This window comes from Aspergillus puulaauensis, chromosome 3, assembly GCF_016861865.1.
Source record: "Aspergillus puulaauensis MK2 DNA, chromosome 3, nearly complete sequence".
Taxonomy (NCBI): Eukaryota; Fungi; Ascomycota; class Eurotiomycetes; order Eurotiales; family Aspergillaceae; genus Aspergillus; species Aspergillus puulaauensis.
In genome coordinates this window covers 2,503,991-2,530,458 of record NC_054859.1, presented here as the reverse complement: position 1 = coordinate 2,530,458, position 26,468 = coordinate 2,503,991, and the positions used below count along the sequence as shown (strand labels likewise).

The 26,468-nt window shown below is 49.3% G+C and overlaps 7 protein-coding genes across 7 annotated transcripts; 4 read left to right on the top strand and 3 right to left on the bottom strand.

Moving 5' to 3' along the window:
* Positions 1-114: 114 nt before the first annotated feature.
* UBI::CRP6 (ubiquitin-ribosomal 40S subunit protein eS31 fusion protein) lies at positions 115-701 on the bottom strand (the record flags this gene model as incomplete). Its single annotated transcript, XM_041702148.1, has 3 exons — positions 115-204; positions 259-539; positions 608-701. 3 exons carry the CDS (start codon positions 699-701, stop codon positions 115-117), a joined length of 465 nt encoding a protein of 154 aa, XP_041554963.1.
* A 1,422-nt stretch (positions 702-2,123) lies between these two features.
* On the top strand, positions 2,124-4,465 carry ace2 (putative C2H2 transcription factor (Swi5); the record flags this gene model as incomplete). Its single annotated transcript, XM_041702147.1, has 2 exons — positions 2,124-2,769; positions 2,826-4,465. The coding sequence occupies 2 exons, from the start codon at positions 2,124-2,126 to the stop codon at positions 4,463-4,465; spliced, it is 2,286 nt and encodes a 761-aa protein (XP_041554962.1).
* A 1,677-nt stretch (positions 4,466-6,142) lies between these two features.
* RNY1_1 (T2 family ribonuclease) lies at positions 6,143-7,719 on the bottom strand (the record flags this gene model as incomplete). Its single annotated transcript, XM_041702146.1, has 6 exons — positions 6,143-6,277; positions 6,346-6,443; positions 6,501-6,737; positions 6,820-7,012; positions 7,065-7,359; positions 7,433-7,719. The coding sequence occupies 6 exons, from the start codon at positions 7,717-7,719 to the stop codon at positions 6,143-6,145; spliced, it is 1,245 nt and encodes a 414-aa protein (XP_041554961.1).
* A 426-nt stretch (positions 7,720-8,145) lies between these two features.
* Positions 8,146-9,503, bottom strand: APUU_30991S (RMD1 family protein; the record flags this gene model as incomplete). The annotated part of the gene is made up of 2 exons (XM_041702145.1): positions 8,146-9,114; positions 9,165-9,503. The coding sequence occupies 2 exons, from the start codon at positions 9,501-9,503 to the stop codon at positions 8,146-8,148; spliced, it is 1,308 nt and encodes a 435-aa protein (XP_041554960.1).
* A 305-nt stretch (positions 9,504-9,808) lies between these two features.
* Positions 9,809-13,931, top strand: VPS41 (CLH domain-containing protein; the record flags this gene model as incomplete). Its single annotated transcript, XM_041702144.1, has 5 exons — positions 9,809-10,132; positions 10,183-10,209; positions 10,268-11,241; positions 11,293-13,583; positions 13,642-13,931. 5 exons carry the CDS (start codon positions 9,809-9,811, stop codon positions 13,929-13,931), a joined length of 3,906 nt encoding a protein of 1,301 aa, XP_041554959.1.
* A 5,551-nt stretch (positions 13,932-19,482) lies between these two features.
* Positions 19,483-22,064, top strand: APUU_30989A (grainyhead-like protein; the record flags this gene model as incomplete). The annotated part of the gene is made up of 5 exons (XM_041702143.1): positions 19,483-19,496; positions 19,568-19,717; positions 19,842-20,378; positions 20,439-21,703; positions 21,760-22,064. 5 exons carry the CDS (start codon positions 19,483-19,485, stop codon positions 22,062-22,064), a joined length of 2,271 nt encoding a protein of 756 aa, XP_041554958.1.
* Positions 22,065-24,767: 2,703 nt separating this feature from the next.
* APUU_30988A (uncharacterized protein) lies at positions 24,768-25,548 on the top strand (the record flags this gene model as incomplete). The annotated part of the gene is made up of 4 exons (XM_041702142.1): positions 24,768-24,831; positions 24,895-24,951; positions 25,011-25,070; positions 25,139-25,548. 4 exons carry the CDS (start codon positions 24,768-24,770, stop codon positions 25,546-25,548), a joined length of 591 nt encoding a protein of 196 aa, XP_041554957.1.
* Positions 25,549-26,468: the final 920 nt, after the last annotated feature.

Here is a 26,468-nt window from a genome sequence, read left to right as displayed (position 1 = left end):
CTGTTTCAAGGCCACTATAGAACGATCCAAACGCACACGTCCTATCCTAACTCCGCCATCCCTCAACCGACACGAATCACCGGCACAAAGAAAGGCGAATCCCGGCTAGTCCATTTATTTGGACTCGTCGAAAACGTAGGTAAGGTGGCACTTGCCGCAGTACTGACGGTTCTGCATGGCAGCCATGAAGATACCAGCACCACACTAAAAATCATTAGTCACTATCCTCAAGATTGGTGGTGTGATAAGATAACATACCTCGGGAGCGGGGCATTCACGGCGCAGACGCTCAATCTTGCCATCGCCATCAACCTTGTAGTACTTGAGCACAGCGAGCTTGGTCTTCTTGCGCTTGTGCTTGATCTTCTTGGGGGTGGTGTAGACCTTCTTCTTGCGCTTCTTACCACCACCACGCAGACGTAGGACGAGGTGAAGCGTGCTCTCCTTCTGGATGTTGTAGTCCGAAAGAGTGCGGCCGTCCTCGAGCTGCTTACCCGCGAAGATCAGACGCTGCTGGTCGGGGGGGATACCCTCCTTGTCTATTCGGTCCAAGTTAGTTTTTATTGCGGTTCGCTGTGGGAATATTGATATTCAAGGAAGTACGCACCCTGGATCTTGGACTTGACATTGTCGATGGTGTCGGAAGACTCCACCTCAAGGGTGATAGTCTTACCCGTGAGGGTTTTGACGAAGATCTGCATGTTGGAAGGCCTGATGGTTTTGGATATGTTAGTTTGCTGATTGTCTCGAGTGCAGAGGGGATGGACTGCGTGGCTCGCTCTCTGAACGATTCATTTTGCCTCTGCAAATTTTTTGCTCTCAGGTTATGCGCTCTGCTTTACGGCGAGACACAGCTTGCGAGGGCTGGAGAGGAAAAGAATGTCCGGATAGAGCGGTATAGTCCTCCATGGCTTTGGGTTAGGATGCTCACCTCGACAGAACTTGTCTTCCTCAACCTTCGTGCGAACTTGCGAAAAGATCTTGTGGAGGGGAGGAGTGGGCTCGTTAAAATGGGTTGTGTGATCACGTGGGACTAAGTTCTGTAATAGGCTTAGTGAGAAGGACCTTGAGATGGGTGTATCATGTGATTAGAGATTGGTAATGTATCATGTGACTAGGTTCGGGAATTTGTTTATCTGATGTCATTTCTGGCCTGAATCCTGAGGCCAACATCGCGATCTACACTGTCCAGCGTCAAGTTTTTCGCTGCTACCCAACTCTGGGACGGGTTGACGACGACAGCCCCTGTGCTCCGAATAATTGAGAAATGAAACGATTATTACTTTGGCTATCTTCTGGGCTATTGCGATGGAAGGGAGCCTCAAGATGATAATGTCTCACCCTCGCAGGCACCGGAAGGCCGGGTTTTCATCCCATGAACGACAGGATGCAAAAGTCGAGACCACCACAAGGGCCAGAGCGAGCTCCTTGCAGACAGGCTAGCGACTCGGATCGCAGCCTAATCACGATTTCTCCGTGCCTTAGCCAGGGCGGCAGTGATGGTATCGATCCACCTGGCGAGTCCTCGTAACCTGTCCACCCGCGTTGCTGGGCCAACATCCCCATTGTTGATCTGAACCGTGGATAGCTTCAGCAGCTCCATCCGTCTTTCCTCGGTTCCCACCACTAAATACCTTATCTACCTTCGGGGCTGCTCTTCATTCCAGGTTCCTCTCATCAGATCTGGAGCTTGAGACGCTCACCTTTGAGCAAGTCACCACTTACTGGTTATATTGAGTGCTCGTATTGCTCGACGACTGAGAAACAAAAAACAGACCATACTCCCACAGGCATATTTATCTTGAGATTTAGCGCCAAAAAAAGCCGTCTAATCTCTTGAATTTGCCTTTGTTGCGCTTTACCACTGCTCTTCTCTAGCCTTTTCATCTAGTTTGTGTTCTTTATTTGAGAGATCACTCACTGACACTCTTACAGGCGGTTTCCGTTCCCCATCTGCGTGGCCCAGCCCGACGGCTAGCAGCTCTGCGTGAGGTTGGTATATGGCCTACATTATATGCAGGTTTTATCAGTGCATATGCTGATATGTATGATTTCTCCAGTTCCTGCAAAAGTGACCTGTCAGCTGCCGGTTTATCGATCGTGCGACGAGTATCTTGCCCACCATGTTATCAAATCAAAATAGTCACCTTCAAGGGCGTCATCGCCAACATCGGCGGCAGATCTCGACACCCTCCGCACTCGACGCCGCTAAACCTCCGAGTCTGCCCCCACAGGCATTGCACAGATTCCATGCTCATCGCCGCGGCCAAAGTCTGGACCAACGAGCTGTGCAAGCTCAGCGATCACAGCTCGTGCAAGATGCGTCAATTACTAACCAAACAGCACCGCAACATCATTTCAATACTCCCAACCCGACCCTCGTCCCTTTTGTGCCCGACTGCCAGGTCTTCGGTCAAGACGATTTGCAGGCTTTAAGTAATGCCAATTATCAAAACCCGCAAAATCTGCCCTATTTCAACACGAACTTTGTGAAGACCGATGACCAGATCCGGGACGGTCGACCTGTCAATTATCAGCTCAACCTCATTCAACAACAGCAGCAGCAACTGCACAATGCTAAACTTGGGTGCAACAACACACTTGAAGCCCAACTGCCCGACAATGGCTCGTGGGATATGTATAACCCAAACCTCGCATCCTCGCTGCAACAAAGCACGAACCAACCAGCCCTTGATATGAGACGGCACTCAATTCAGTCCAACGCGACCAGCTCATATCGCCCACAAACTCCAAAGAAAAACAAAACACGTAAGCGACATACAAGTTGACTCAACTTCGAACACCACCGCTGACGAACAGTACAGAGTACTTCCCCATTTCCCCAGCAACTACGCCGTTCAACAGAGCAGTTGATATCGCTCAATATTGCGCAGAGCCACAGGTCTCCCCATCAAAGGGGCAGAATGTTGGCGACGCCAGTTCCCAGTCGTCGTATATGCAACGCGCCAAATCCCTCCAAGGAGTGGCTGGAACTAGCTTTTCGCAGCCAAAGATTGAAATGCCCTCCCCCCCTAACACAGATTCATTTGCAATTGATAGTTTTGATACGTTTGACTACCAGCAGGGTTCCAGTTTCGATATCCTCAAGCCAGAAGACCTCCCCAACAGCCAATATTCCACAGCGTCGTCAACATCGTCGTCCCTAAACTCCCCCGAGATCGCTGCAATTCCAAACTCCGAGGACCACTTTGAAAAGAACCCCAAGGTTCCAATCTGTCCTGCCACGCCTAGCCGCCTCAGCCCAAGAAAACACTCCAGTACGCCAAGCTCGGCTTCAGTAGCAAAGGCAAAGCTTTCTCCACGTGTGGCTTCGATTGATAACCTCAACCTTGACGCCCGAGTGCATGCCTCTATCAAAGAAACCGGTGTCTCCATCGACGAAATTGCAACGTACATCCACGGACCGGATCCAGAAGATGGCAAGTGGGTTTGTCTCCACCCCGGCTGCGAGCGCCGCTTTGGCCGCAAAGAAAACATCAAATCGCACGTACAGACCCACCTAGGAGACCGCCAGTACAAGTGTGACCACTGTGAGAAGTGTTTTGTTCGTGGGCACGACTTGAAACGCCACGCCAAGATCCACACTGGAGACAAACCATATGAATGCCTATGCGGCAACGTATTTGCCCGGCACGATGCCCTAACTCGACACCGTCAGAGGGGCATGTGCATTGGTGGCTACAAGGGAATTGTGCGCAAGACAACAAAACGTGGTCGGCCCAAGAAGCACCGCCCAGAGATGGATGAAAGACGCGACAAGGCATCAAAAACCCGCCAGAGAATTGCTGAGAAGTCGTTCGACTCTTCCGGGTCAGACACTTCTCGTCATACACCACCATCGGAGATCTTCGAAAACATGAGCATCCATGGCTCTAGCTCAGCAGATGAGATGGTAGCCTTTGACAACCCAAACTACCTACCACCAGAGGTGTTCACCTTCACCCCCCCTGACTCTCCAAATTACGGAATGAGCAGTAAGCCAGGAAGCACCCGATCCCTCACGCCAAGCTCCGAAGACGAAATGTTGCCCTTATCACCATCAAAGCGGCCCTTGGAAAACATCCTCGAGGAGTCGGGTCTTCCTCATATCTCAGACTCCGGCATATGCTCGTTCTCCACCGTTTCAAGCGCTACTACCCATGCACTCTCCTCTCCACACACGGCGCCTACTCTGAGTGATGCCTCTCAACCATCTGATCTGGATATCTTCATCAACAGCGAGCCTTCCTCTGGCTTCGGCAAGCACGAATTCTCCGCCTTGGGTGACCCCGACATGGCTACATTCCCCGACTACATGAATTCTTCTGCCTTTGAGAACAGTCTGGATATGTTGCAAGGGAAGAATTTCTCCACAGCGCCCTCTATGGGCGATGATTTCTTTCTCCAGTTTCAAGTCGACGAACAACCATCAGATGTCATGTCTAGGGAATTTTTCCTGGATTAAGACACACTATTAATGGAGCTCACCTTAATGGAGACTTGACGACGCAACGTAACTCTCGGGATAATATAATGGCTAATGTTCAACAAAACACCTTCACCTCTTCACGACTTTTGGCGATCAACGACTGGAACCCATGCCTATGGCAAACGATTTCCGACTTTTAGAACCACACGATATGAGATCATGTACAATTCAGCGACTGCGATTCCCAACGACAAAACCTCATTTTCGCGCAAATGTTTCAAGATGACTTTACTTTTCGGGGCATTTCTTTCTTTTCTCTCTCCATCCATTTTTGGCTTTCCTTTTCAATATGGCATATGTACGACAAACCACATTTTCTGGAACTTACCGAGTGAACTGCTCAAATAGATCGGCGCATTATTTTCTCCTTCTTCCCATTTACTTTGTTTACAGGCCGTCCCTTCTTTCCCTTTGTGCTTTTCATGCTTTCACGAATTTGCTTTTTTACTGCCTCTCTTGACCTGACTTGTGTATGATTTTTACGTTTTTGTTATGTTTTCAGACTCCAAATGTCTTCATGTTTAGCCAGGGATTGAGGCGTCGGATACTAATCTGGCGTTCTTGCTCTCGATCCTTGGTGATTGACCGGTCTTAATTGATCGCTCGTCTCTTGGCCTGTAATTTAATTTCTAGTCAATGAATGATCTAAAATTGACGATTAATCTCCAGCTTGTTCTTGGTTTGAAATTGCTTGGTGGCTTTTCCGGTAGTTTCTAACATATGTCTAGTGGAATCTAAAAGGATGAAGCTTGGGCTTATATATATACACTCAATACATGCAGGTTGCATGAGCTAGGGATGCTCAGCGACACCATTCTGAAGTTTAAATAGCATATTCCGAGTTAAAACTATAGTAGTCTATGTGCCTTGTATAACCGGGCCACCTTAGGACAAGCGCAACCCTGGGGCACACCCCAATCGCTCCTGCCACAAGGTGTTGATGAGATGCGTACCTTCCTTGGTAGGCGCCGCGGCATACCATTCGAGGCAAGAACAACTCTCGTTGATTATCAATCGCGCCTTCCTGTTTTATGGATTACTGCCAGACTTAAATAGGAAAGAGCGAAAGAGCGACATGCGGGGCCGGGATGACACTGGGTTGCGCTTTCCACAATTAAGGTTAAGAATGAGATACGTACCTTCCTCGATGAGTGGTCGTACCTTCCTTCCCAAAATTTTTGATACTGCGCTCCTCTTTGCAAGGAAAGTGCGAAGGTGCAACAACAACATAGCGGGCTGCTCTTCCCCCATGCTCTGATTCCCAACTTAGAACCCGCGACGGGCCGGGGCTCTATCGTACCTTCCTGAATGGAAATTAGGTTTCTATTTTCTACAAGGTTCGTGGAATTGCCTTAGGCTATTACCTGCCTGCGCCCATAGGCTCGAGCTTTCAGGATGGTGTTGATCTCGTTGAGCAAATCGGTCATACATATACTTAATATATATATTGACATCCCTCATAAAGATAGTTCATTATCAAACAGGCAAGGTAGGTGTAAATATGCAATTGGTATAAACAACATTACCTTACCCCCCAATGACTGCACATGGCGCGGTTTAGTCTGCTTCGACTATCTGTGAGTTGGGGGCAATGAATCCAATCTATTTAAGCAAAAAAGTAGTGGTCCAGTGAATCTATTCCAGTTACCCCTGTCACCTCCATGATATGGACAACTCGATCGGATGCTCCCCCTCCGAAACGAAAATGTCGCTTTGCACTTTGCCCTTTGGAGCCTTGTCCGCGAAGAAAGTTGTGTTCCCGTTGTAAGAAAGCTTGCCGTCTTGGGCCTATACAGCCGATTGTTAACCGATATTGTAGATTATCTGGGTTCCGCGGTGGAAAGGAAGTGACTTACATTGAACTCCACAGGGTTCGCAATTTTGGAATCGCAAGTGAAGATGTCGTTCTTAAAGGCGCAGAGACCTTTTCGGGATGAGAGGGTGAATGTATCACCTGTAAGGGTTAAAATTAACGTCAACGATGCTTTATTTTGATGCGATGGAGACGAACCAGAGGCTTTCTCCGCTCTGAATGTTGCACAGGTGCCTGATGAATACCAGGTTCCGCGACCGATTATGCAACCTCGCTGCTGGCCCATTGTAGAGACAACCAAGCTCCCTCTTCCGACGAACGGAGCGCCTGTCGGTTTAGGAGGATGTCGAGTGGTAGTGGGTTCGCCGGGGTTGTTGTTCGGGGTCTTTGGTTGGTAAAATATACCATTAGTTGGACAGTTGGATGTTTGGCCGTCTGTCATCCATTAGTCTCCAATTAAGTTGAAAGAAAGACAGAGATTAAGCTCGAAACGAGACGGGGGTCGTATGACGCATACCTGGGTCTGATGGGACGAAATTCCCTGTTTGTAAAGGGCCCTTGACGTTGAAAAAGTACCAGACTTCTTGGAGACTGTGGGACCGGCAGCGGATTGTGACTGTTGCACCGTGGGCCTTGGATAGTGTATCCTCAATTTCATGACGAGTGTACGTTTGAGTGTATGAGGGGACAATGTTCGCATCGGCAAGTGTCTATGGCTTCTCAGTAATGTGTGACATGGTTGGCCGGTGCAAAAGGACAGACCTGGTGGGTAGGTAGATCGTGGAACAACTCTACGGTTCTGTCAAAGTAGTCGACGACCTCTTGTTGTGGGTAGTAGTCAGAGTAACAATGTGTCTCTAGCGTGCTGACACAAGTGCCGTGCTTGTTCCATTCATGCTCCCAAAGATTCGGATCGTCGCCTTTATAGTCTTTCCAATAGGTACTCATTTCGTCCAACAAGTCTCTTCGACCTGCGTCAACAAGAATTAAGGATATATTGCTATACCTTCTATGTGAGTCACAGAACTGGTCGAAGCCTCCGTTACAATGATCGGGCCTGAGCATATATTATTAGTTCCCAGGTGCCCTACGTTTAAAGCGGTGATACAAGTCCGCAAAAGAGTGCTCACCAAAGCCCGTGAATGGTCCACGAATCCTCAGGACCGATTGCCGGATCAGAGTCCCAGAACTGGGTTTGCAGCATCTGTCCACCGGGATAGTTGAAACAGCACGTATCTTGGCCATGATAGCTAGTCTGACAGCTCAGCTCAAGTTCGCCACATTGTTGAAATGAGCTTTCTGAAGAAGTGGTTTCTGGGTTCGACAGAGATGAAAGGCTCAGAGAGCTCGTCAAAATCTGGAGGACCTGTTGCGGTCCTGGCATGGCCTCGAGAAAGCCTGAACCCATTGGGCCCATTGCTGCAATAGGCCAGTACTTGTACTTGCTATCGTAACAAGATGCTTTGCCACTGGAGCTCCGCTCGGGGAATGTATACCAAAGAAGTTGAGTCTGTGGATATTTAACGAACTAGTCCAAATGATGTAGCTGCTAGAAAGTTTGTAGAAGCTTTGAAACCAAGGCAGCATGGAAATAGCTCCGTCATGGGGTGGTTGTAGTTGTAGGTACCTGACTCCCACGTGAAAGACCAATGACTCAGCAATATGTCACATGGTGGTTGGGTCCAGCTGATAAGCGCCTTATCGGGGCTTAGCTTGATGTAGTTCGTCTTTGAAGGAGCTCTATATTCGAAACCTGAGTGGGGTATAATCTAGATACAAATACATGCGGTCGGTGCCTATATAAGGTTTGCCGCGCAAGGATGCATGGGAGAAGTGTCGACTTTTATGCCTTCTGAGTCTTTCCAGCTGCAGCGGCCTGCTCCTGCGCCCGTTCTTTCCACAACCTCAAAACCTCAAAACCAACCTCAACCGCAATGAGAAGAATTATAATCCATTCCAGCCGGAGACCGTGGGTTTCACTCAAACGTTCCCGGAGGACGCTGGCAATCTCCTGCGCATAGTCCATCTTCTCATTCAGCAACTTGATGCGTATTCCAACGTCCAATGCTCTGCCAACCTGCTCATAGTATCCTTCCAAACCAAGCTCATGCCGACTGTCCCAGAAAAGATCAGGAAGCGAGTCGGTGAGTTCTGAATAAAGATTCAGCTGAGCACGGACGCTAAGAAGTTGTCCTGTTTTTCGAAGGATGAAGTCTCGAGTATAGGGTAGGCGTGACCCTTGCCACAGGAGCGTTGGGATGGTTCGAGTGGACTCAAAGTAGCTAGCTAGCAATGTTTCAAGAACCGCCAGTTTTGTGCTGCGGGCCAGCCCAGAAGAAAATGCGACCTTGGTTAAAACGGTATCCACAGATTGATGGCCGGCGGATTGTGGTTCCGGTGTACCATCACTGGGTTTGGTTCCTAAAATAATCGTGTCACCCTGGATGCTGCTGTTCTCTCTCTGAGTATCCTCAACATATTCCATATCTTCAGTTTCCAAGTTATCGATATGTGCGCCCTCTGCCGCGGGAAGTAATGTTCTGGTGGCCAAAAACGACGTAAAGCCTTCGGGAAGTGCCCATGATACGACCGTACCCGAGGGGAAAACAAATATGTCGCCAACTTCCTCCGGAGAAAGACCGGACGCGCTAGGGTTGCTCACTCGGCGTATAGAGTCTAGAGGAACTTGAATATGGACGACCTGAGGATATAGACCTGTGTCGAGGGGGTCCGGTTCGTATCCTTTATCCTGTAGGATTTCTCTGGCCTTGCGAATGTTGAACTTCTCGGCTACAGCGTACGCGGTGATTGCCTATAATTCAATCATCAGCGGTGCCCGTGGAGCCACGTCAGGAAACCAACCTTTGTCCGTAACAGCCCGGCCTCCCTAAGCTGTGCCTTGGATTTGAACCCATCTTTTGATCTCTGCGCCTCTACCGCTACCCTTCGTAGTGACGTTGGTGCAGCTGGTGACCTTCCGCCCCTTCTCCGTTGCTTCTGAGACTCTTGCGATGATCCTTCGACAGTGTCGCTGCCCGTGGGCTGCTTCTGGGTCAGGAAAGCGTTGGAAGAAAAGAAGTCTTTTCGACGCGGGAGACTCAATGATGGGGACGCATGAAGATAGTGGCTCTGAGGTTGCTTCAGGATCCGAATCGTTGCCGGCCGTTTACAGATCGATGAGACATATGGTCGTGCGAACATGGTAGCGCCTACCGGGGAATGGGTTAATGACAATCTGCGTCAGTACATAACGTAACAGGCTGGGGGTCACTTTGAATCATGACCGGCTGGACCAAGCGAGGATGCCAACAATTAACAATGTGGTAGCAATTAAGTCTTCAGTTCCAAGAAGCCGAAGAAAAGCGGCGTGACTTCAATGCTTAGTCATATTCCAACGTGGTTAGCGTGGGACCTACCCCAGGTACGAGCTCCCGCCGATATCACGATCTCGCCGGCTGCAGCCTCGAGCTAGAGCTTCAGTCGCAGGTACGGAAATACCCTCCGCGATGGACGCGCCTGGCGCGACTGAGGCATCGGAGAATGCCCCTCGAACCAACCCGGAACAGGGTTCGCCTGCGAGACCTTTAACCCACCATAGACGCCCTCATCGGCAACTTCACACCGAAGCCGACGATGACGATGAAGATCAGAGCCAGAAGGAGACAGAGAGTGCTGCGGAGACGGGATCAGAGCATGAAGACGGGGAGGATGATGAGGACGAGGATGAGGATGAGCCGCATCTCAAATATACATATTTGACTAAACAGCTGGGAGGCGTTTATCGGAACGGAGATGCAACAAGCACTTTCCTGGCGGCCGGGGACAAGATGGTATGCGATCTGAGCTGAGATTCAAATTTATAAGGCTGATGTTTCTCTAGGTACTTGGAACGCATAATGGGAATATTGTGGGTAGCCGATAAACTGTCCAATGACTCTGGAACTGACCTCTTTAACCTCTTTAAGCATGTCTTCTCGGTACCTTTGTTTCGCGCTCTTCGTGTCTACCATGCACATTCCGCCACTGTCACGTCAATATCGATATCGCCATTTCCTCCGCAATTACCGAACATAACGCATGAATTGGCTAGCAGAATCGCCGAAGACCCAAGCACGACCACAAAGGCATCCTCCAGCTCTGGGAGTATTCGGGGCCAATCCAAACAAACGCCACAGGTCGCTCTTCCCTCGACGCCATCAAACTCAATTTATATAGCCACGTCTTCAATAGATGGAAATGTATGTATCGCATCATTACTGGATAAAAAGGATGTTCTGCTGCGAAACTTCGGTCGACCGGTCCAGGCTGTTGCGCTGTCGCCGGAATACAAGAGCGATCGAACATTTGTCTCAGGTGGACGGGCCGGTGAATTGGTTCTCACAACTGGAGGGAAAGTTGGCGTCAGCACAAACTCTACAACAATGGGCGGCGCAGCTGCTACTGCCTCGAGCTGGTTGGGAACTTTTGGGCTTGCGGGCAATGCTGGCAAGGATACCGTTTTACACAGTGGCGAAGGTGCTATCAGTACGATAAAGTGGTCGCTATCCGGAAAATATGTCGCCTGGGTCAATGAAGAAGGCATAAAAATTATGCGATCAAATTTGCACCTCGACTCAGCAGACTCAGAACTTGCGTGGAAGCGCGCTAGCCACACGGACCGTCCTAACCGTCAAGGATGGGAGGAGATGGCTGGTGTCTGGAAGGCTCGCGCTGAGTGGGTCAACGAATCCCTGCTGGAGAGCGAGCAATTGCCGAATAAAACAGCAGAAGAATCCCAGGATGAAGCTTCAACACCGACACAGTCGACAATAGTCAAAGAACGATTGGAGAAACTAGTGGTCGGTTGGGGAGGCACTGTTTGGGTGATACATGTCTACCCTGACCGGCCTAATAAGAGTAATAAAGATCAGAGGATCGGCTCCGTTGAAGTTGCTACTATGTAAGTCGGTCGCACGGACTTGTCATTGACAGGCACTAATGCGCTTTTTAGATTACGGACGGATTGTATAATATCTGGAATTTCTTTATATTCTCCCACCGTTCTGGCTGTTCTTGGCTATATAGAAGCAGAAGAAGACCCATCAGACGAGCAAAGCGACCAAAACGGTGGCCGAGTGGGCCGTCGTCGCCCACGCGGACAAGAGCCTGAACTTCGCGTAATTGACATGGAAAGCAAAGAAGAACTCAGTGCCGATACTTTGTCTGTCAGCCGATACGGAAGCCTAACAGCTTCGGACTACCACATGTGTGTTTTACCGCCCTGGAAAATGAACGTGCCTGTTTCACAACGAGGAGCATTGGGTGCGCTTGGTACCGGCCTTTGGGATGCTACGATGTATCCCGCACGGTTGTTTAGCTCCGCTGCGAGCATGCGCAGTTCAACAAGTAGTGGGGATAGAAACTCTAGCAGAGCACCGAGTACTTTTGCCTCACGACGACTGGCCCCCGACGAGCCTCTAGCTACGGAAGTGCAGGAGGTCACAGAGAGTACAGGACCGAAGATCTTTGTACACAGCCCATTTGACTGCGTGGTAGCTTTGAAGAGAGACCTTGCAGACCACCTCACATGGCTTAATGAACATGAAAAATATGCCGAAGCTTGGAGGCTTCTTGATGAGCACCCTGAAGCTGCTGGGTTCATGAACGAGGCCGGTGACAATATCTCAATTATACCCGAAAGACCCCCTAGTCTTGGTGATTTATTCGGAGACGATAGATCCTCCATTACAGCGACAGACCGTGGCAGTGTTAACGCGGCATTACAAGAGAAGCGCCGCATTGGTGAGTTGTGGATAGAGCAACTTGCTAGGGATGATAGGTGGCAGGAGGCGGCTGAAGTATGCCTAAAAGCGTTGGCAGCCACACCTAGATGGGAGCACTGGGCATGGACTTTTATCCAAAAAGACAAGCTAGATGAAATTTCGTCTATCATTCCCGTTGATATACGCCCATCTCTACCACCAAAGCTCTACGAAACTATTCTTGAGCATTATCTCACACGAGACCGACAAAGATTCAGTGGGCTCATTGACTCTTGGCCTTTAGACCTGTTTGATGTGCACATTATAACAACCGCCATTGAAGAACAGCTCGAATCTGAGAAGATGACACCGGAGACGGATGATGGACGGATATTGATAAGGTGTTTGGCCAAGTTATATCTGGCCGGCGGCCACTACAACGACGCCCTACATTGCTATATCCGGCTAAAAGATGCCGATACGGCGATGGCGCTGGTCAAGGACCATCATCTCCTTGATGCACTCTCCGATGATATACCCGCATTCATCATGATTCGAGTCTCAAAGGAGCAGATGAAATCAGCACCCATTTCAGAACTCGCAGACATTACAGCCGAGCCCATTAAACTGCTCGTCAGCGAATCGTACACGGGAATCGTACCTCCGGACACTGTTATCAAGCAGCTGCAGGCAGCTGACAGGCCTTTATTTACCTTTTTCTATCTGCGGGCTCTTTGGCGAGGGGAGTCGCTTTCCCGCGAGGCTGAGAAACCCCGTCGAGGGCGCCACAGGCAGGATGCAGCAACCAAATTAGCAGCTGATGAGGGCAAGAACGTCGTGGAACAATTTGCCGATACAGCAGCAGACCTCTTTGCGCAGTATGATCGTCCGTTACTTATGGAACTTTTGCAAACCAGCACGGCATATTCATTCGATACTGCCGTGGCTATCTGCGAGCAGTACCGTTTCACCCCCGAGCTCATCTACCTGTTATCAAAGATGGGGCAAACCAAGAGAGCACTTAACCTAATTCTCTCTGATTTGAAAGATGTGTCACAAGCTATTGCGTTTGCGAAATCTCAGGATGACCCAGATCTCTGGGAGGACCTAGTAGACTATTCCATGGACAAGCCCCGTTTCATTCACGGTCTGCTAGTCGAAGCTGGGACGTCTATCGACCCTATCAAACTTGTCCGACGAATCCCTAGTGGGCTCGAAATTGAAGGCCTACGAGAGGGGCTTACTGGCCTGCTTCGGGAACACGACCTTCAAGCAAGTATCAGTCAAGGAGCTGCTAAGGTCCTGCAAAGCGAGGTGGCGGTTGGGATGAATGCCCTCCGTAGCGGCCAACGTCGGGGGATTAAATTCAACATTGTCGAAGAATCTCCAAAGTCGGAAGACACCAGCGCATCTCCAGAGCAGCAGCTTGGTGAGGCAAAGAGTGAAACTGACTCGGAGAAAACACCAACACCGCTGCCGATGCCATCTACGCGGCAAGCCGGAAGATGCGCAGGCTGTCATCGCTCATTCCACGCTAACGGTAAGCCACCCACTTCGATATTTTTTGCAAGCGCGCGTCTAATCCAACTGTCTATTAGAGAAAGAAATACTCGTCGCTTTCGCCTGCGGCCATGCTTTCCATCTGTCGCATGTTCATCAATCCCAACCTTCGTCCCCGATGGATACGCCTAGAACCCAGTCGGGAGCCCAGACTCCTCGCGCATTCCCATCCTCGCGCACGCAACCCCTAGATGAACCGTCAACAACATCCCGGACTGTCGGTCCAAAGGTGACAACTGCCCGTCTTCTGCGGGATAGAATTGGCGAGGGTTGCCGGATATGTGCCTCGGCCAAGGAACTGGAAGCTGTTGGAGAACCAGAGAGCTAAGCCTTGAATTCAGGGGATGGGCTTGTTTAGCTGAGGCTAGGCTTGCGCCTACATACTATGAGCACACTCTGTATATGGACTAGTTATAAGTCTGCGACAGGACTTGATGATCTAGCACGGTGTGAGGAGAGAATATGTATTATATGAAGATACCCATAAAGTTTACTATAAAGAATCATTCCCCTAGCTTTCCCCTAGCTTTTACTACAGGCCACTGCGGTACAGCGCAAGTATAGACCAACTCTCAAAAAACGACAACCCAACCCCCCAAAAACATATCCGTAATAATCAAAAGATGCGAAGCACCCGAGCACGCCACGCCACGTCAGACAGAGCGAAGCACCAAAAAGTCAACCTTAATAGCGTGACACTGACAGCACATACCGATACCAACGAATGCAATGCAATGCAGGTAATCGTCGACCGTCGTTGACTGTGGAGGTGACACAGATCTACAGGCGCAATGCCATCTTCGATCGCAGGATTGGGAAGAGTTCGCCCCCTTACGTCGTGTGGCTTGGATAGGAAATCAAATTCCGCACTGTGTTTGGTTAATCTGAAGTCGTTGCAGGGCTGATCGAGTTGAGTCGATGGGAGGGGAATACGGTGGAGTGCTACTGTAGTTAGTCGGCGCCGGAGCTGAGCTTTGCTCCGTGAACCCGACCCGCAGAGAGTGAGGGGGGACTGGGGAGGGTTACAAAGTACATCGTAAGGTTTCTACTAGGGAGCACCGGCTGTGGACGGTTTCTGTGAATTCCATGGGCCATGACGGGTTGGAGTTGCACTCTTAGATATATCTCCAACTATCTTTCCCGTGGTCCTGGTTCCATTCGAGCTTAGAGCTGTATGAAAGGGGGGGGATGCACTGTTCAATCTCTCGCACGAAAAGCACAGCTCTGACGCGGTCTGTTTGCAGCAGGAGGTAAATTGTCGGGTCGCAGCCCGCACCCTTGGGGACCCCGAAAGATTTCGGACCCAATACTACGACGATCAACTAATCCAATGGAACTTTGCTGCCTTCCTCGACCTCTCGTTGCCTGCTTGTGGTTCGAACCAAAGCCAGCTCTCCCACAACGTAGTGACCTCTTGAGGCGCTGAAGATTTCCGCGCCAGTCAGAGTCCACGCTTTGACTCTGTTGCAATGATGTGCGAAATGAAAACCCCAAATGATCTCCGCGTTTGTGTAAGTCTACGAAAAATCAATGTAAGGTAGGTCGCAAGCTGTGTTAGCAAAAAAAAAAAAAAAAAAGGCCAACCAAAGCTGTATCAACCATGGGCGGGACAGACGCAAAGCATCCTTGCGAGTAGGAAGAGTCTTCCGAACGATCGCGGATTTTCAAAGTCGAGTTTTAAATACGAGGTGATGGACAGCAGCAGCAGCCAAGCTGCTGCTGCTCTGGGTGTTGGGTGCAGGGTGCAGAGTGCAGACAGGAAGGTTTTCGCTATTGGGTGCGATCGAGCCCGGGACTAATATCAGCTGTGAAGGAGGGTATATCTGCAGCGGTTCTGCCGTCTCCTGCTCCATCCCCGCGCCAGCATAAAGAACAAAAACCCACCTCCTTCCTCATGCTTGTTGCACAAAGGGATAAATATCCGTATGAGTCAGATTGCGTCGAACACAATTCGGAGCCGATAAGGTACGGGAGGGGAGTCGAGGAGATGCCGGAGAGTCTGCGACCGAATGACAGTTCGTCATGAGTGCACAGGGCAAAGAGAGTCGGACGGGGTACACCGTACACGTACTGTGGCAAACCTGGCGTTCCACACCATCATGCATCCGCGAGTCGGGCCAGTGGCATTTGCTGATTCCAGTAGTGGTGCTTCTTTGGGTGTCATATGAAAGTGTTTACTCCCGTCCCTTTATTGAAGGTTATTACGAAGGTTAGCCACAATTGCGATGATCGTGCCCCGTCGAGACGGAGACACCCCGAGAAGGCTGTGTTTGAGTGGCGGTGCGGGTATGGTGTGGCAGTCTCATTGGCGGGCCGGGGTCCCTGTCTTGTGGCTGGTATATTCGAGGGCAGATATGGGATCGTCGAGCGTCATTTGACTTGTGGTATCTACAAGGGGAAGGAGGTTGTGTTTGGTGGCAACTCATGAGTTAAGAGATCGTCAGGCAATCAGATACATGCCCCATAGGTGCGCCAAATTGATAATGACAATGAGACTTTTGATGTGAGATCCCGTCTACTATTACCGTGGAGTGGTTGGAGCATGGCTGTTGGAGCCTTCTTCCGGCACCTGCACGAGAATGAGAAGCGGAGAACCTAGTCCGTACTGTATTCAGAGAGTTTGCCACTTTGGTTACCCATGCTCCGTAGTCATGGGAAAATGAATGCTTGACACGGCAGACGAGGGCTTGGGTCTTGGGGCGGAGCGGGGAACGGGCAAGCAATCAGACTGAATTGACGAAGAATCAAAGAGGAGTAATGAGTGGTGACAGATCATGGAGCCTCTGGGAGTCGAATCGGTCTTTTTTCTCTACACTCAATCGCTCCCACTGGACAGGTTCCCGGGTCGGTTCCGCCGGGCCTGAAGTTACCCTCCAATCGTACCTTTGTAGCTGGAGCTCAACATCAGGAACAGATGAAGCAGGAATAAACATCTACTATACGTTGACAAGGGATACCAATGAACAGCCATTGAGTGCTTCTCAGGCCGCTTGTATAGCAAATTCGGCTCCAAGGGGGTAAAGGGTCCTGCTGGAATGAAGTATTGCCTTTTTTTTTTTTTTTTGGCCCATTTATTGAATGATAATGGTCTGGGCCCGATCAACAGAGCGCACTGGAGTTTTACCCTAACTCTTTCTCGATCGCGGATCAATGGACAATTCTATCCACGCAAATTCAGTTGGATTTGGATTGTCGCAATGCCCGACCCAAGTACGCAATCCTCAAATTCTTCTCTGTGTGACGATTGCGAGTTCGTCGGCGGCTGAACGATTTGACGACATATGTCACAATGACGCAATGATGCGAGTCGGACTGTTACCTTTCTTACTCAGTCGAGTCAGTCCCTAAGTTAGGGCGGACTGTGGGCTGGGTGTGGAGCATGGACTGTGCGTCGCCCACACTTTCATTTGCTCTTTTTTTCTGTGGGCGGTTCGGTCCAAGAACCAGCAAATTGCCTTTCGAGGATTTAAGATTCCGGGTGTCCTTGCCTTAGTTGCCGAGGGGTGGACGAAGACGGAGTGCTTTGCTTCGAGATAGATGCGCCGCTGACTGACTGTGGTTAATTTATCAGTTGTTGGCGTTGGATTCCTTCTCGTCAGTTGGACCGCGCAGCATACCACCGGTGGACAGGGGCCGTACCACTATGTGCCAGAGGTCGTCAATTGACTGTCGTCTGTTTCGCTCTGCGGAGATGTATTCCGGACAGAGTTTTGACAAGTTGACATTGCCCCAAGGACCTGCCTATACTCGTTAGTAGGTTTTGTACTAGTTAGTACTGCAGTATTGTGGATGAGTGTACCGAGAACTTCGAGTTCGTGAGGTCGCTGTAATGAACAACACAGATCGTCAAGTACCGGTATTTTGAAACTCGGATAGCGCAACGTTCGGGATTACCATTGGCGGATAGCCAGACCGACAGCAATTGATGGGGAAGAATTTGGCGGAGTATTGATTGTTACACTTTGTGTCAGACGAGTACCGATCAGTACGTCCTGCTATAGGGATATGCCTACACTTTACAGTTATGCAACCGTTTCACATTCCCATGCCAGCAGATGGCATATTTTACGTAGGGCTGCTGTGTGACGTTTGTGTTTACGCCTAGGTACATTATCAAAGTGGTTAATATTTCCGTGTACAAACCCCAAGCTTACTTCTGGATAAACAGACTGTTCGTGTCGCTCGCTGAAACGCCTAATTAATATCGACCCCAATGATTACATCCATCCTGCACTTACTTATCACTACCAGGCATGGAATTCAAAATCAATAAAGTATCGCTCATTCAATGACCCTCAAACGTTTCGACGCATCCCCAATTCGCCCCCATCTGAAGTCACATCTGAAGCCACTATAAATTCAGCCCACATGCACGCCCATTTACCCTAACCGACTGTACGACGCAATTGGGTTGGAGTACGGGATTGTGGCTGAACCTAGGAAACGCCAACAAATTTGGTGTCAGCGCCTTCCACCGCCATAGAATCATGACAACAGCCCGACATAATTGTGACAGCTGTTCCCGCCACTCGGTCTAAGCGGAAGCATTGGACTGCACTAAGGGCTTCATTGACAAAGAAAGATGTTTTGATGATCGATGCATTTAGTAGAGCTTATTATGTTGTGGAAGGAATAGCTGTCTGAGAGTATTACGCAACGTACCCCGCATTTCGTTCAGCTTATAGTTATCGAAAAGTGCTGAACTAACGATTACAATTTATAATTTTGTCACCTTTTTTGTTCATTAACTTATGAGTTCGAGAAGTTGTACAGCATAGGTAGAAGAATAGAGTAAGTACTATCCGTACTCGTAGTTCTACTAATTGTAGGGTGGTGTACTCCGGTATCATTGGGTCTAAATTACCATTAAATACGGTACCTGGCGCGTATTGATAGCAATGCTGGGCCGGCTCCACCCACGGACGCTCAGAGCAGTCGCTGGCCTTCAGTTGAGTCAGTTCCGGAGTCAGTTTCCATCGATTGCCTGAGGTCTAATGGCCCCGTCTGGTTCCGTTCCAGCCAGCAGCGAGCGAAATAAAATAATGTTCATATTTTAAGAACAGACTGCTGCTGGACAAAAGGAGCTGCCCTGCCTCAACAGTCGATCCAACACGCTGATTCTAGAAACACTCGACCAAATTCAATTCGCTTTTTGCGGTCGGTATTTCAGTCACGCTCGCGACTCTCGATAGGAGGTGTTGCCCCTTTCGATTTTCGACCCTCGAACCTCCATCTCACCTGAATATTATTATTCATCGGCCCTGCACCTCTGCGTCCCCGAGTTGCTAACTCTGAACGACCTCGACCGAGCATTCACCACAGCCTTTCCTCCTTCCTCCACCATCCCCTCCACCCTCTGACGACAATAATTCTCATTTATACTTTCACTTCTGCTCGCCTCCTGGGGTTGTCCATTTTCGCCTTTCTCTCCAGCGCAGTCGATCTCTTTTCCACGCTATCACTGACCTTCACTCACCAACCCTTGTCACCCCTGCGCCTTATCCGACCACAATCTTTCGCTTTCTCCTACTTTCCCCGCCTTTGGCGCTTTTATAATTTACACTGTCGCGACTACGACCTTTCTCTTCCTGTCGCCATTGCGGTCATACCATGACTACCGGTGCCTCTTCTACCACTACCATCTAACCATACCAATCACCGCCCCTCCGGCGTCTCGAGACGACAGCAAGGGCGCGGGGATAGAACGGGAAAACTCCCAAACTCCTGTTTTTTCTCTGGCGCCCGGTCGGTTACGCACTGCGCCTCTTGTATTTTGGGTGCTGTCTTCACTTGTCCGATCTCCTCGCATCGTCTTGACACCAATATTGGTGCTTCTCCGCCCACTGATAGGCGCGTAAACACGCCACAGCCAGGCCATCATGTTCCGTAACAGGTACGTTTCTGTGCTGTTCACTGAATTCGGTGGCCGTCCCCTGGCTGACTTAGATGTCTTTCTTTGTGTAGGCGCAACTCGCAGAAGCCCAACGAGGAGTTGATCCAGCGGTTTCAGAAAAATTTCTCTGATGTCGTCTCTCCGTCGTCCAGTATGAACGCTGCCACGGCGCTGGGTGGAAATCCTCAGTTTCCTACGGGCCATCATGTACCCTCCTCGAAGTACGTCTTACCGAATCCATTCTGTAGTTTTGCCTTGTTTCTCCTCCAGCTGTGGAAGGACCTTTGATCCGCCATGCCTGGATCTTCGAGATTATCTTTTGAAGCTGACCGGATTTAATACTAGATTTTCCATGGAAACGGACATGAAAATTGATCCCTCGTTTCAGGCCCCTCACCCACAAGATGCACACTTCATGGCTCCTATGGTCGATTCGAACTCCGTCCAATTCATCGACCCTCTCAACCAGCACCATGGCTATTATACACCAAATTCCGGAAACCTCAGTGCTGGGTACCACAGTCCGGCCGGTGACCTCCATACGCCTGGAATGGGATTGAGCATGATCACTCCTCTTTCGCTCTCCCAGCAGGGCCATATTCCGACCAACAGTGCAGGAATACCCCTTGATCCGTTCAGCCAGCAATTTATCTCCCCCCAGTATCAGAACCCGCAACATTTCGCGTCGCAGGTATCGTTCGCACCTAATGAATTTGTCCCCGGTGATATGGGCGATATGGGCGATATGGGTTTTGAGGCGGTAGATGAAGGCCTGGACGAAGTGTCTATAAATGACGTGGATATGCAGGGGATCTCACGCTCACATATGACCCAAGCGATGCGTGGTCCCGAACAACAGGAGCTGCAACCTCCGGGTGAAAAGTACGGCTTAGATATTTCGCCCATATCATTCCCTCAACTAACATGGCGTGAATCTGCTAGTTTCCGGTACAATGTTACACTTCGAGCACCAACAGCGATGATTAACCATCAGAATGAGATTCCCGTCACGTACCTCAACAAAGGTCAAGCTTACACCCTGTCCGTTATCGATACCGCACCGCCACAATCAAACTCCCAGCCAGCCAGATATAGAACATTTGTCCGCGTTTCGTTCCAAGATGACGAACAAAGAGCGAAACCCTCGGCTTGCTGGCAGCTCTGGAAGGAGGGACGTGGGACAAGCGAAGCTCACCACAGGGGAGGAAAGTTGCAGGCCGTTGAGTTTGTGGAACCAGCCCAAGGAAACCTTGACGACCAAAAGAATAGGCAGATTCAGCTTGAGAGTTCATCGTTCGACGGGTTCTGCGTTACATGGACCGCGAATCAAACCTCAAAAGCATCGGACTCCGCCATCTCTGTTCGATTTAACTTTTTGTCGACCGATTTCAGTCATTCCAAGGGCGTCAAGGGTATCCCTGTTCGATTATGTGCGAAGACAGAATTGGTTGATGGGGATTCTACCCGAGATTCTACTAGAGAGTCGGAAGTGTGCTATTGCAAAGTGAAGCTTTTCCGTGACCATGGAGCCGAACGGAAGCTGTCCAACGATGTTGCACACGTCAAGAAGACCATCGAAAAACTACGCCAGCAGATCCAACAAAATGAGATGGGCGCAGGAACTTTCGGTAAACGAAAGCGTGGCAGCAACGTAGTCTCTTTCAAGGGTTCAGACCAGCGTCCCACGAAGATGTTCAAGCACAAGCGCACGCTTTCCATCAGTTCGCAGGATGGCAACGGTAAAACGAGCGTTGCCGATGACTTGCATGAAAAGCTTGCATTACTGCAGGATATGTTCTCTTCGACCAGGCCTGTTAGCGCCCTCGGCCTTCGAGGCGACGAACAGGATGACCCGGACTTGTATCCTGTACAGCTCCCGGAAAACCGCGAATTCGCTAAGAAGGAATTCCCCGGTGGCCGCCAGTTCAGCCTTGACAAGAACGCCTTACAAGACGTTTCACCAACCACCAGTCATATGTCGATCAACTCACCCTTGAACCCTCCCAACTCCATGCAGGCGAGTTTATTCAGTGAATCCCAGTTCTCGCGGCAATCATCTGAAACCCCCGACAACAAAGGATTTCTAAAGCACCCCGTTAAAGTCCAAAGGCTATCTTCTGGAAATGGCGGCACACCCACGGGTTATATTGAAGCTGTGGATATCGATCCCACTTATAGACCGCCAGCAGAACGGCAACCTAGGCCGAGTAAGTCTTACACTAGAAGTATCGCCGAGTTCATTGAACTAACTGTAGATGTCTAGTTGCGTGCTTCTATGTTCGATTCCCGAAGAATGATCAGCCCCAGGACGTTTATTATCGAGCTGTCTATCTTACCGAGCGCACAGTCCGTGACCTGATGGAAAAGATCTCAGTGAAGCAACGGATAGACCCCCAGCGTATCATGCGTGTGCTTCTCGTCAAAGAGAACGGACTCAGAATCATGGTCGACGATGATGTGGTCCGCGAACTTCCTGACGGGCAAGACATGGTGGCTGAGATTTCGGAGGCATCGACATTCGATGCTGCGGATACGCCCTCCCCAGTCGAAGTTAAGCTGAGATACTAACGGTCTTCTGACCGACGCAACTGCTTGTGTTTTTCCTCTTAAGTCATACTTCTGGTTCACATTTGGAGCGAAAGATACCTTTTTTTAGCCTCATTTGCGTGCGCCTGGTGCGCTTCAAGAGGCGCGGATTTGATGTTAAACGGCCTTTTCGAGATTTTTCTCGCTCGTCTTTTTTTTTTTTGCTTGCGGAGTTCGGGACCTGTCTTTTTTCTACATCTCTTTATAATGCGGTCATTTAGGGGGCGTTGAATACGGGGATAATAAACGAGTTCCCGAGCAATGATACCCCTGTTCTTTCTTTTTTTCTATATGGATGGCATTATGCTTTTGGTCATACTTTTGTCTCATACTAATCGATGATACCGTCACCATCTCTCTCTGGTGACTTTCTTCTGCAAGCCCGTGGATACGGCGGCCGACATTGCCAGTTGATGACGACCTGTGTTTCTTTTTCTTTTTTCGTTTCGTTTCGTTTCTTTTTCTTTTTTTTTCGGGCCGCAATCCAGTGGCTTTTGGTTGAGGGACGATCCATGCACACGAAATGATACCCTCATGTTCCAAAATATTTTTACGTTTTACTGTCTTGTTTTACGATGTGATTGCCCGGCTACTATCGATTTTTGATTTCCTGTGCGATTGTGATGGCTTTTTTTTTGCATGAGAAAAACAAACTTATGGGAGAGCTCGTCAAATGTATGGAAACAAAACATAGGCAAAGGACCCTTGGAAAGGGCATGTCGGTGAAGAGAATCGTGTAGGTCTGCCAAACCAGGTGCAAAACAAATACGACTTGAGCCTTGGAAGAAGCAGAGTCGAGAAAGGGCTTTTAGTATATAGGTTTAGAATACGTTAACCTAGCTCATGGATAGCCTTATCACAATATGAAGCTCACCATAAATAAATTAAAACCGAATGATGAAATTTGTTTAAAATAAGTAATTAAGACTCTGGAACACGCCAGGCACATGGAGGCCATACCTTTAACCTTGATAAAACTCCCACGCAGTGCCAGCCCCAGCCCTTCCATGGCTAGACGTCGCAAGAACCAGGAACATAATCCCGAGCTCCAGGTACACCTTAGATAGCTTACCCAGGATGGTAAGAAAAATTAAGAATATTTCCCCTCCCCCTTCGTTTGCCCCCAGTCTGTGCCGATCTCTAGATTCTAGATCCTCAAATTCAAAATCTAGGGCAAACGGACGATTTCGCGCCGAAAAGCGATCGAAGCAGATCTCCAGCAAAAGAGCCCGAGAGCCGAGAGGCGATGACTATGACATCATACTTTCAAGCTTGGCAGGGCCGGTATCAGAGCCAAAAAAAAATTCGCACCGCCCGTGTCATAACTGCACCGTTTTCCATGGAAAAGCTGCCAAACCAAAAAAAGTTGATCTTGGGCTTAATCGATCGTCGTGCGGAGTTTGCTGCGAGTCAGGTCGGCGTCGGAGTGGGGGTTGGGGGATGTCAGAAATTGGTTACGGTATTTTTGGATTTGCAAATTGGGCGATTCGCGTATTTTACGTTTGTTTACTGTTTCTTATACCTATGGTGTACTCCGGCTTGAGTTTGGTATACAGCTTGGAGAATAACACGGTCTTGCTGGACGTTCACGAGTGATGGCGCTATTAGAAAATGGTTGGCCTAGATGCAGTTCATCTCCCTGTAGTACAATACTCATAATGCAAAAGTAAGTATAGACCAGTAAGTAGACTGATACGGTCAATGCCTTTGTTGTACTACGTGCAACACCAACGTCAATGTCTTTACCGTGACATTTGCCACGGCAGCTCAGGAACAATCGTAAATAGACCCCTCAGCTAAGATTCTTTGAGTCTAACGGCTTCAAATATCAATCCTCGCTGCGGTGCTACACTGATCTTCCTTCATGCCCATGATGCTATGGAGAGGGTCTCGGCCCGGCGCCGGATCGACAGGGCTGCGGTGTGAAAGCAGGAGGGGCATTGATGTAGTGCTCTTGACGATTGGAGCTTGCAGACACGAGGGACCCTGCTCTAGTAGCTCGGGCTATTATATTGACAGCTAAGCTTAAATAAAGTGGCATGACGTTCTGCTACTATAGCTGTATCACCTAGTCGGTGCAGGGTGCATTCGCGGCCTTTGGTACACTGCCAGTAGTGATTATGACAGGCTTCAGGTTTGTTGTTGATGATATAGGCCTTATTATTCAGATTTCCTTCACCTGTGTCCCTGTCCTTTCCACCGTTTCTTAGCTTGATCTAGAAGGAAGTGAGAGAAGAAAGGACTGCCCTGAGTCGTGCGTTGCTCACCTTGTACATACAATCATTAGTAGAATGCAAATAATTGCCCCCATGTCTTTAGTATAACCCAGTCTAGCTAGGAATGATAAGAAGGGCTGGGAAGAAGAGGGTCCTGGAGAAGAGAATGGGCCAGGACGGGATCGTGCCTTCCCTGTGAAGTTCATTTTGTCGTACCTTCCTGGAATGGAAGCCGTGGGAGTAACACCGCAATTCCCTCTCCCACCCTCTCCCCTCCTCTTTTTCTCCGTATCTGCTTCATTCGCTTCTTTTCTGTTTCCCCTCCAACGCTCAATACGTTTTTCTGTGCCTTTCTCATTACACAGCTCGTTTTCGCTGTCCGGCATCTGCTTTCTCATCTAAGATCCTCGTTCGTTGCTTTCCCACATTCGCTTCACGAACCATTTCTGTTGTCTTAAACTCCTCCAAGATGGCGTACAAGCTTTCCGTCTTGCTTCTTGTCTGCTTGCTGGTCATCACTAGCTATGCAAATGGTGGGTTCCTCGTACTATAAAGTCGATGCTACTAAGAAATGTACTGACCTAAGTGCCGTATAGTAAAATTTGCACACTTTGACGCTGTCCTGGATGAGGATGACTCGGAGGGACACTTGAGTATGTTTCATGTCTATTTCTTTCACTCGACAAGTTTCTTCTTTTCATAAATATCAAAGACTATTACGATGTCGACAAGGCCCGTGCGATGGATGACCATGGTTATTTTGCCCGCGCCGGTGAGCTTCTGCTGTTACTACAAACAACTTATTGAAATATTTCTAACGTCGTTCTTGATGCTTGAAAGAGCCAGCTACTGTCACTGTCACTAAAACTGTTTGTGGACCTGGGGCCTCTGAGGCACCCGGAGACTCGCCCATCATCTCACTTCCGGAGACGACTCTTGTGACGGACACCCCTGCACCATCGCCTGCTCCCACATTTGACCAGCCTCCAGCCTCTTCGGGAACTGACAGTGCTCCTCCGTCTGTCAAGCCTACTTCGACTGAAGCCCCCACCAGCCCCCCAGAAGGGCATACAACCGCGCTCCAGACTAGCCTGCCTAGCTCTGCCGACGAGAGTGAAGCACCAACTGCGACTTCTGCGACTCCGAGCTCTACTACTACACCGATTGTCAACGCTGGATACACTGAGGGAGGAATGAGCACTCTAGTTCTTGCATTGACCCTGACCTTCATTCGTCTCCTGGGGTTCTAGTGTGGTTGCCAACTTACACTGGCCACTCATTCTAGGGCTGGAAAGCCGGAATACGCTGCGTTGAATTGAATCGCTTTTTAACTTCGATGCAATCGCATCGAAAGCAATGTTTTCCATCTCATATCTATGGACGCAAATGTGATACACATACTGCTCCTATCAATGCTCAAGTTTCTTGCTGGTTGTTATCAACGGCTGTTACTGTACATCTATTCAATTAAATTGATTGTCATATTCTGTGACCAACCTTTGTTGACGAGCGTAGTAAGTAGATGGAAAGCCATTGCCGGGCCTTTTCGCGTAGACTGAAGGGAACTTCGTCGCAGAGCATGAGTTTTAACTATAGATGGACAATCTTGTTCTATTGGGACGTTGAGTGTTATTAACCCCGGAGCCTGGTTTAGTTTACAGGAGTTGGTTCTGCAAAGAAGATTGATCATGTGGGCAGATGTAATGTATGTGGTATTATTCATGACCACTCGGCCTACTATCGATTATGATATAACCAACACGGTGAACCATCCATGATCTAAGTCCTGCTCATCCCATGGTATACATGACCCTTGCAACCGCTAACCCCCGGCGGTTCGAACCAGGTAGAAAATCCACAAAAGAAAGAGAAATCCCAAACGCCGCTCACAAGTGGACAATGCAAACAATGTACACATCAGCACATGTATATTCTATGTATGAGCTTGTTGAGCACCACAAACGTATGCCACCCGTACCGTAAATCGCTCGGTAAAACACAGCTCAAGCAAAGTCCGCCACCAAACTTACGCAAAGGTAGGTTTGCAAGAGGTATATTGAATGTTGACAAAGGATAAAGGCAAAAAAGGCCAACACAGATGTTGGCGTGCCATCCAGATGGTTATATATGGCTGAAAAAAACGTCGAGGTTAGGGAAACCTAATGGTCGG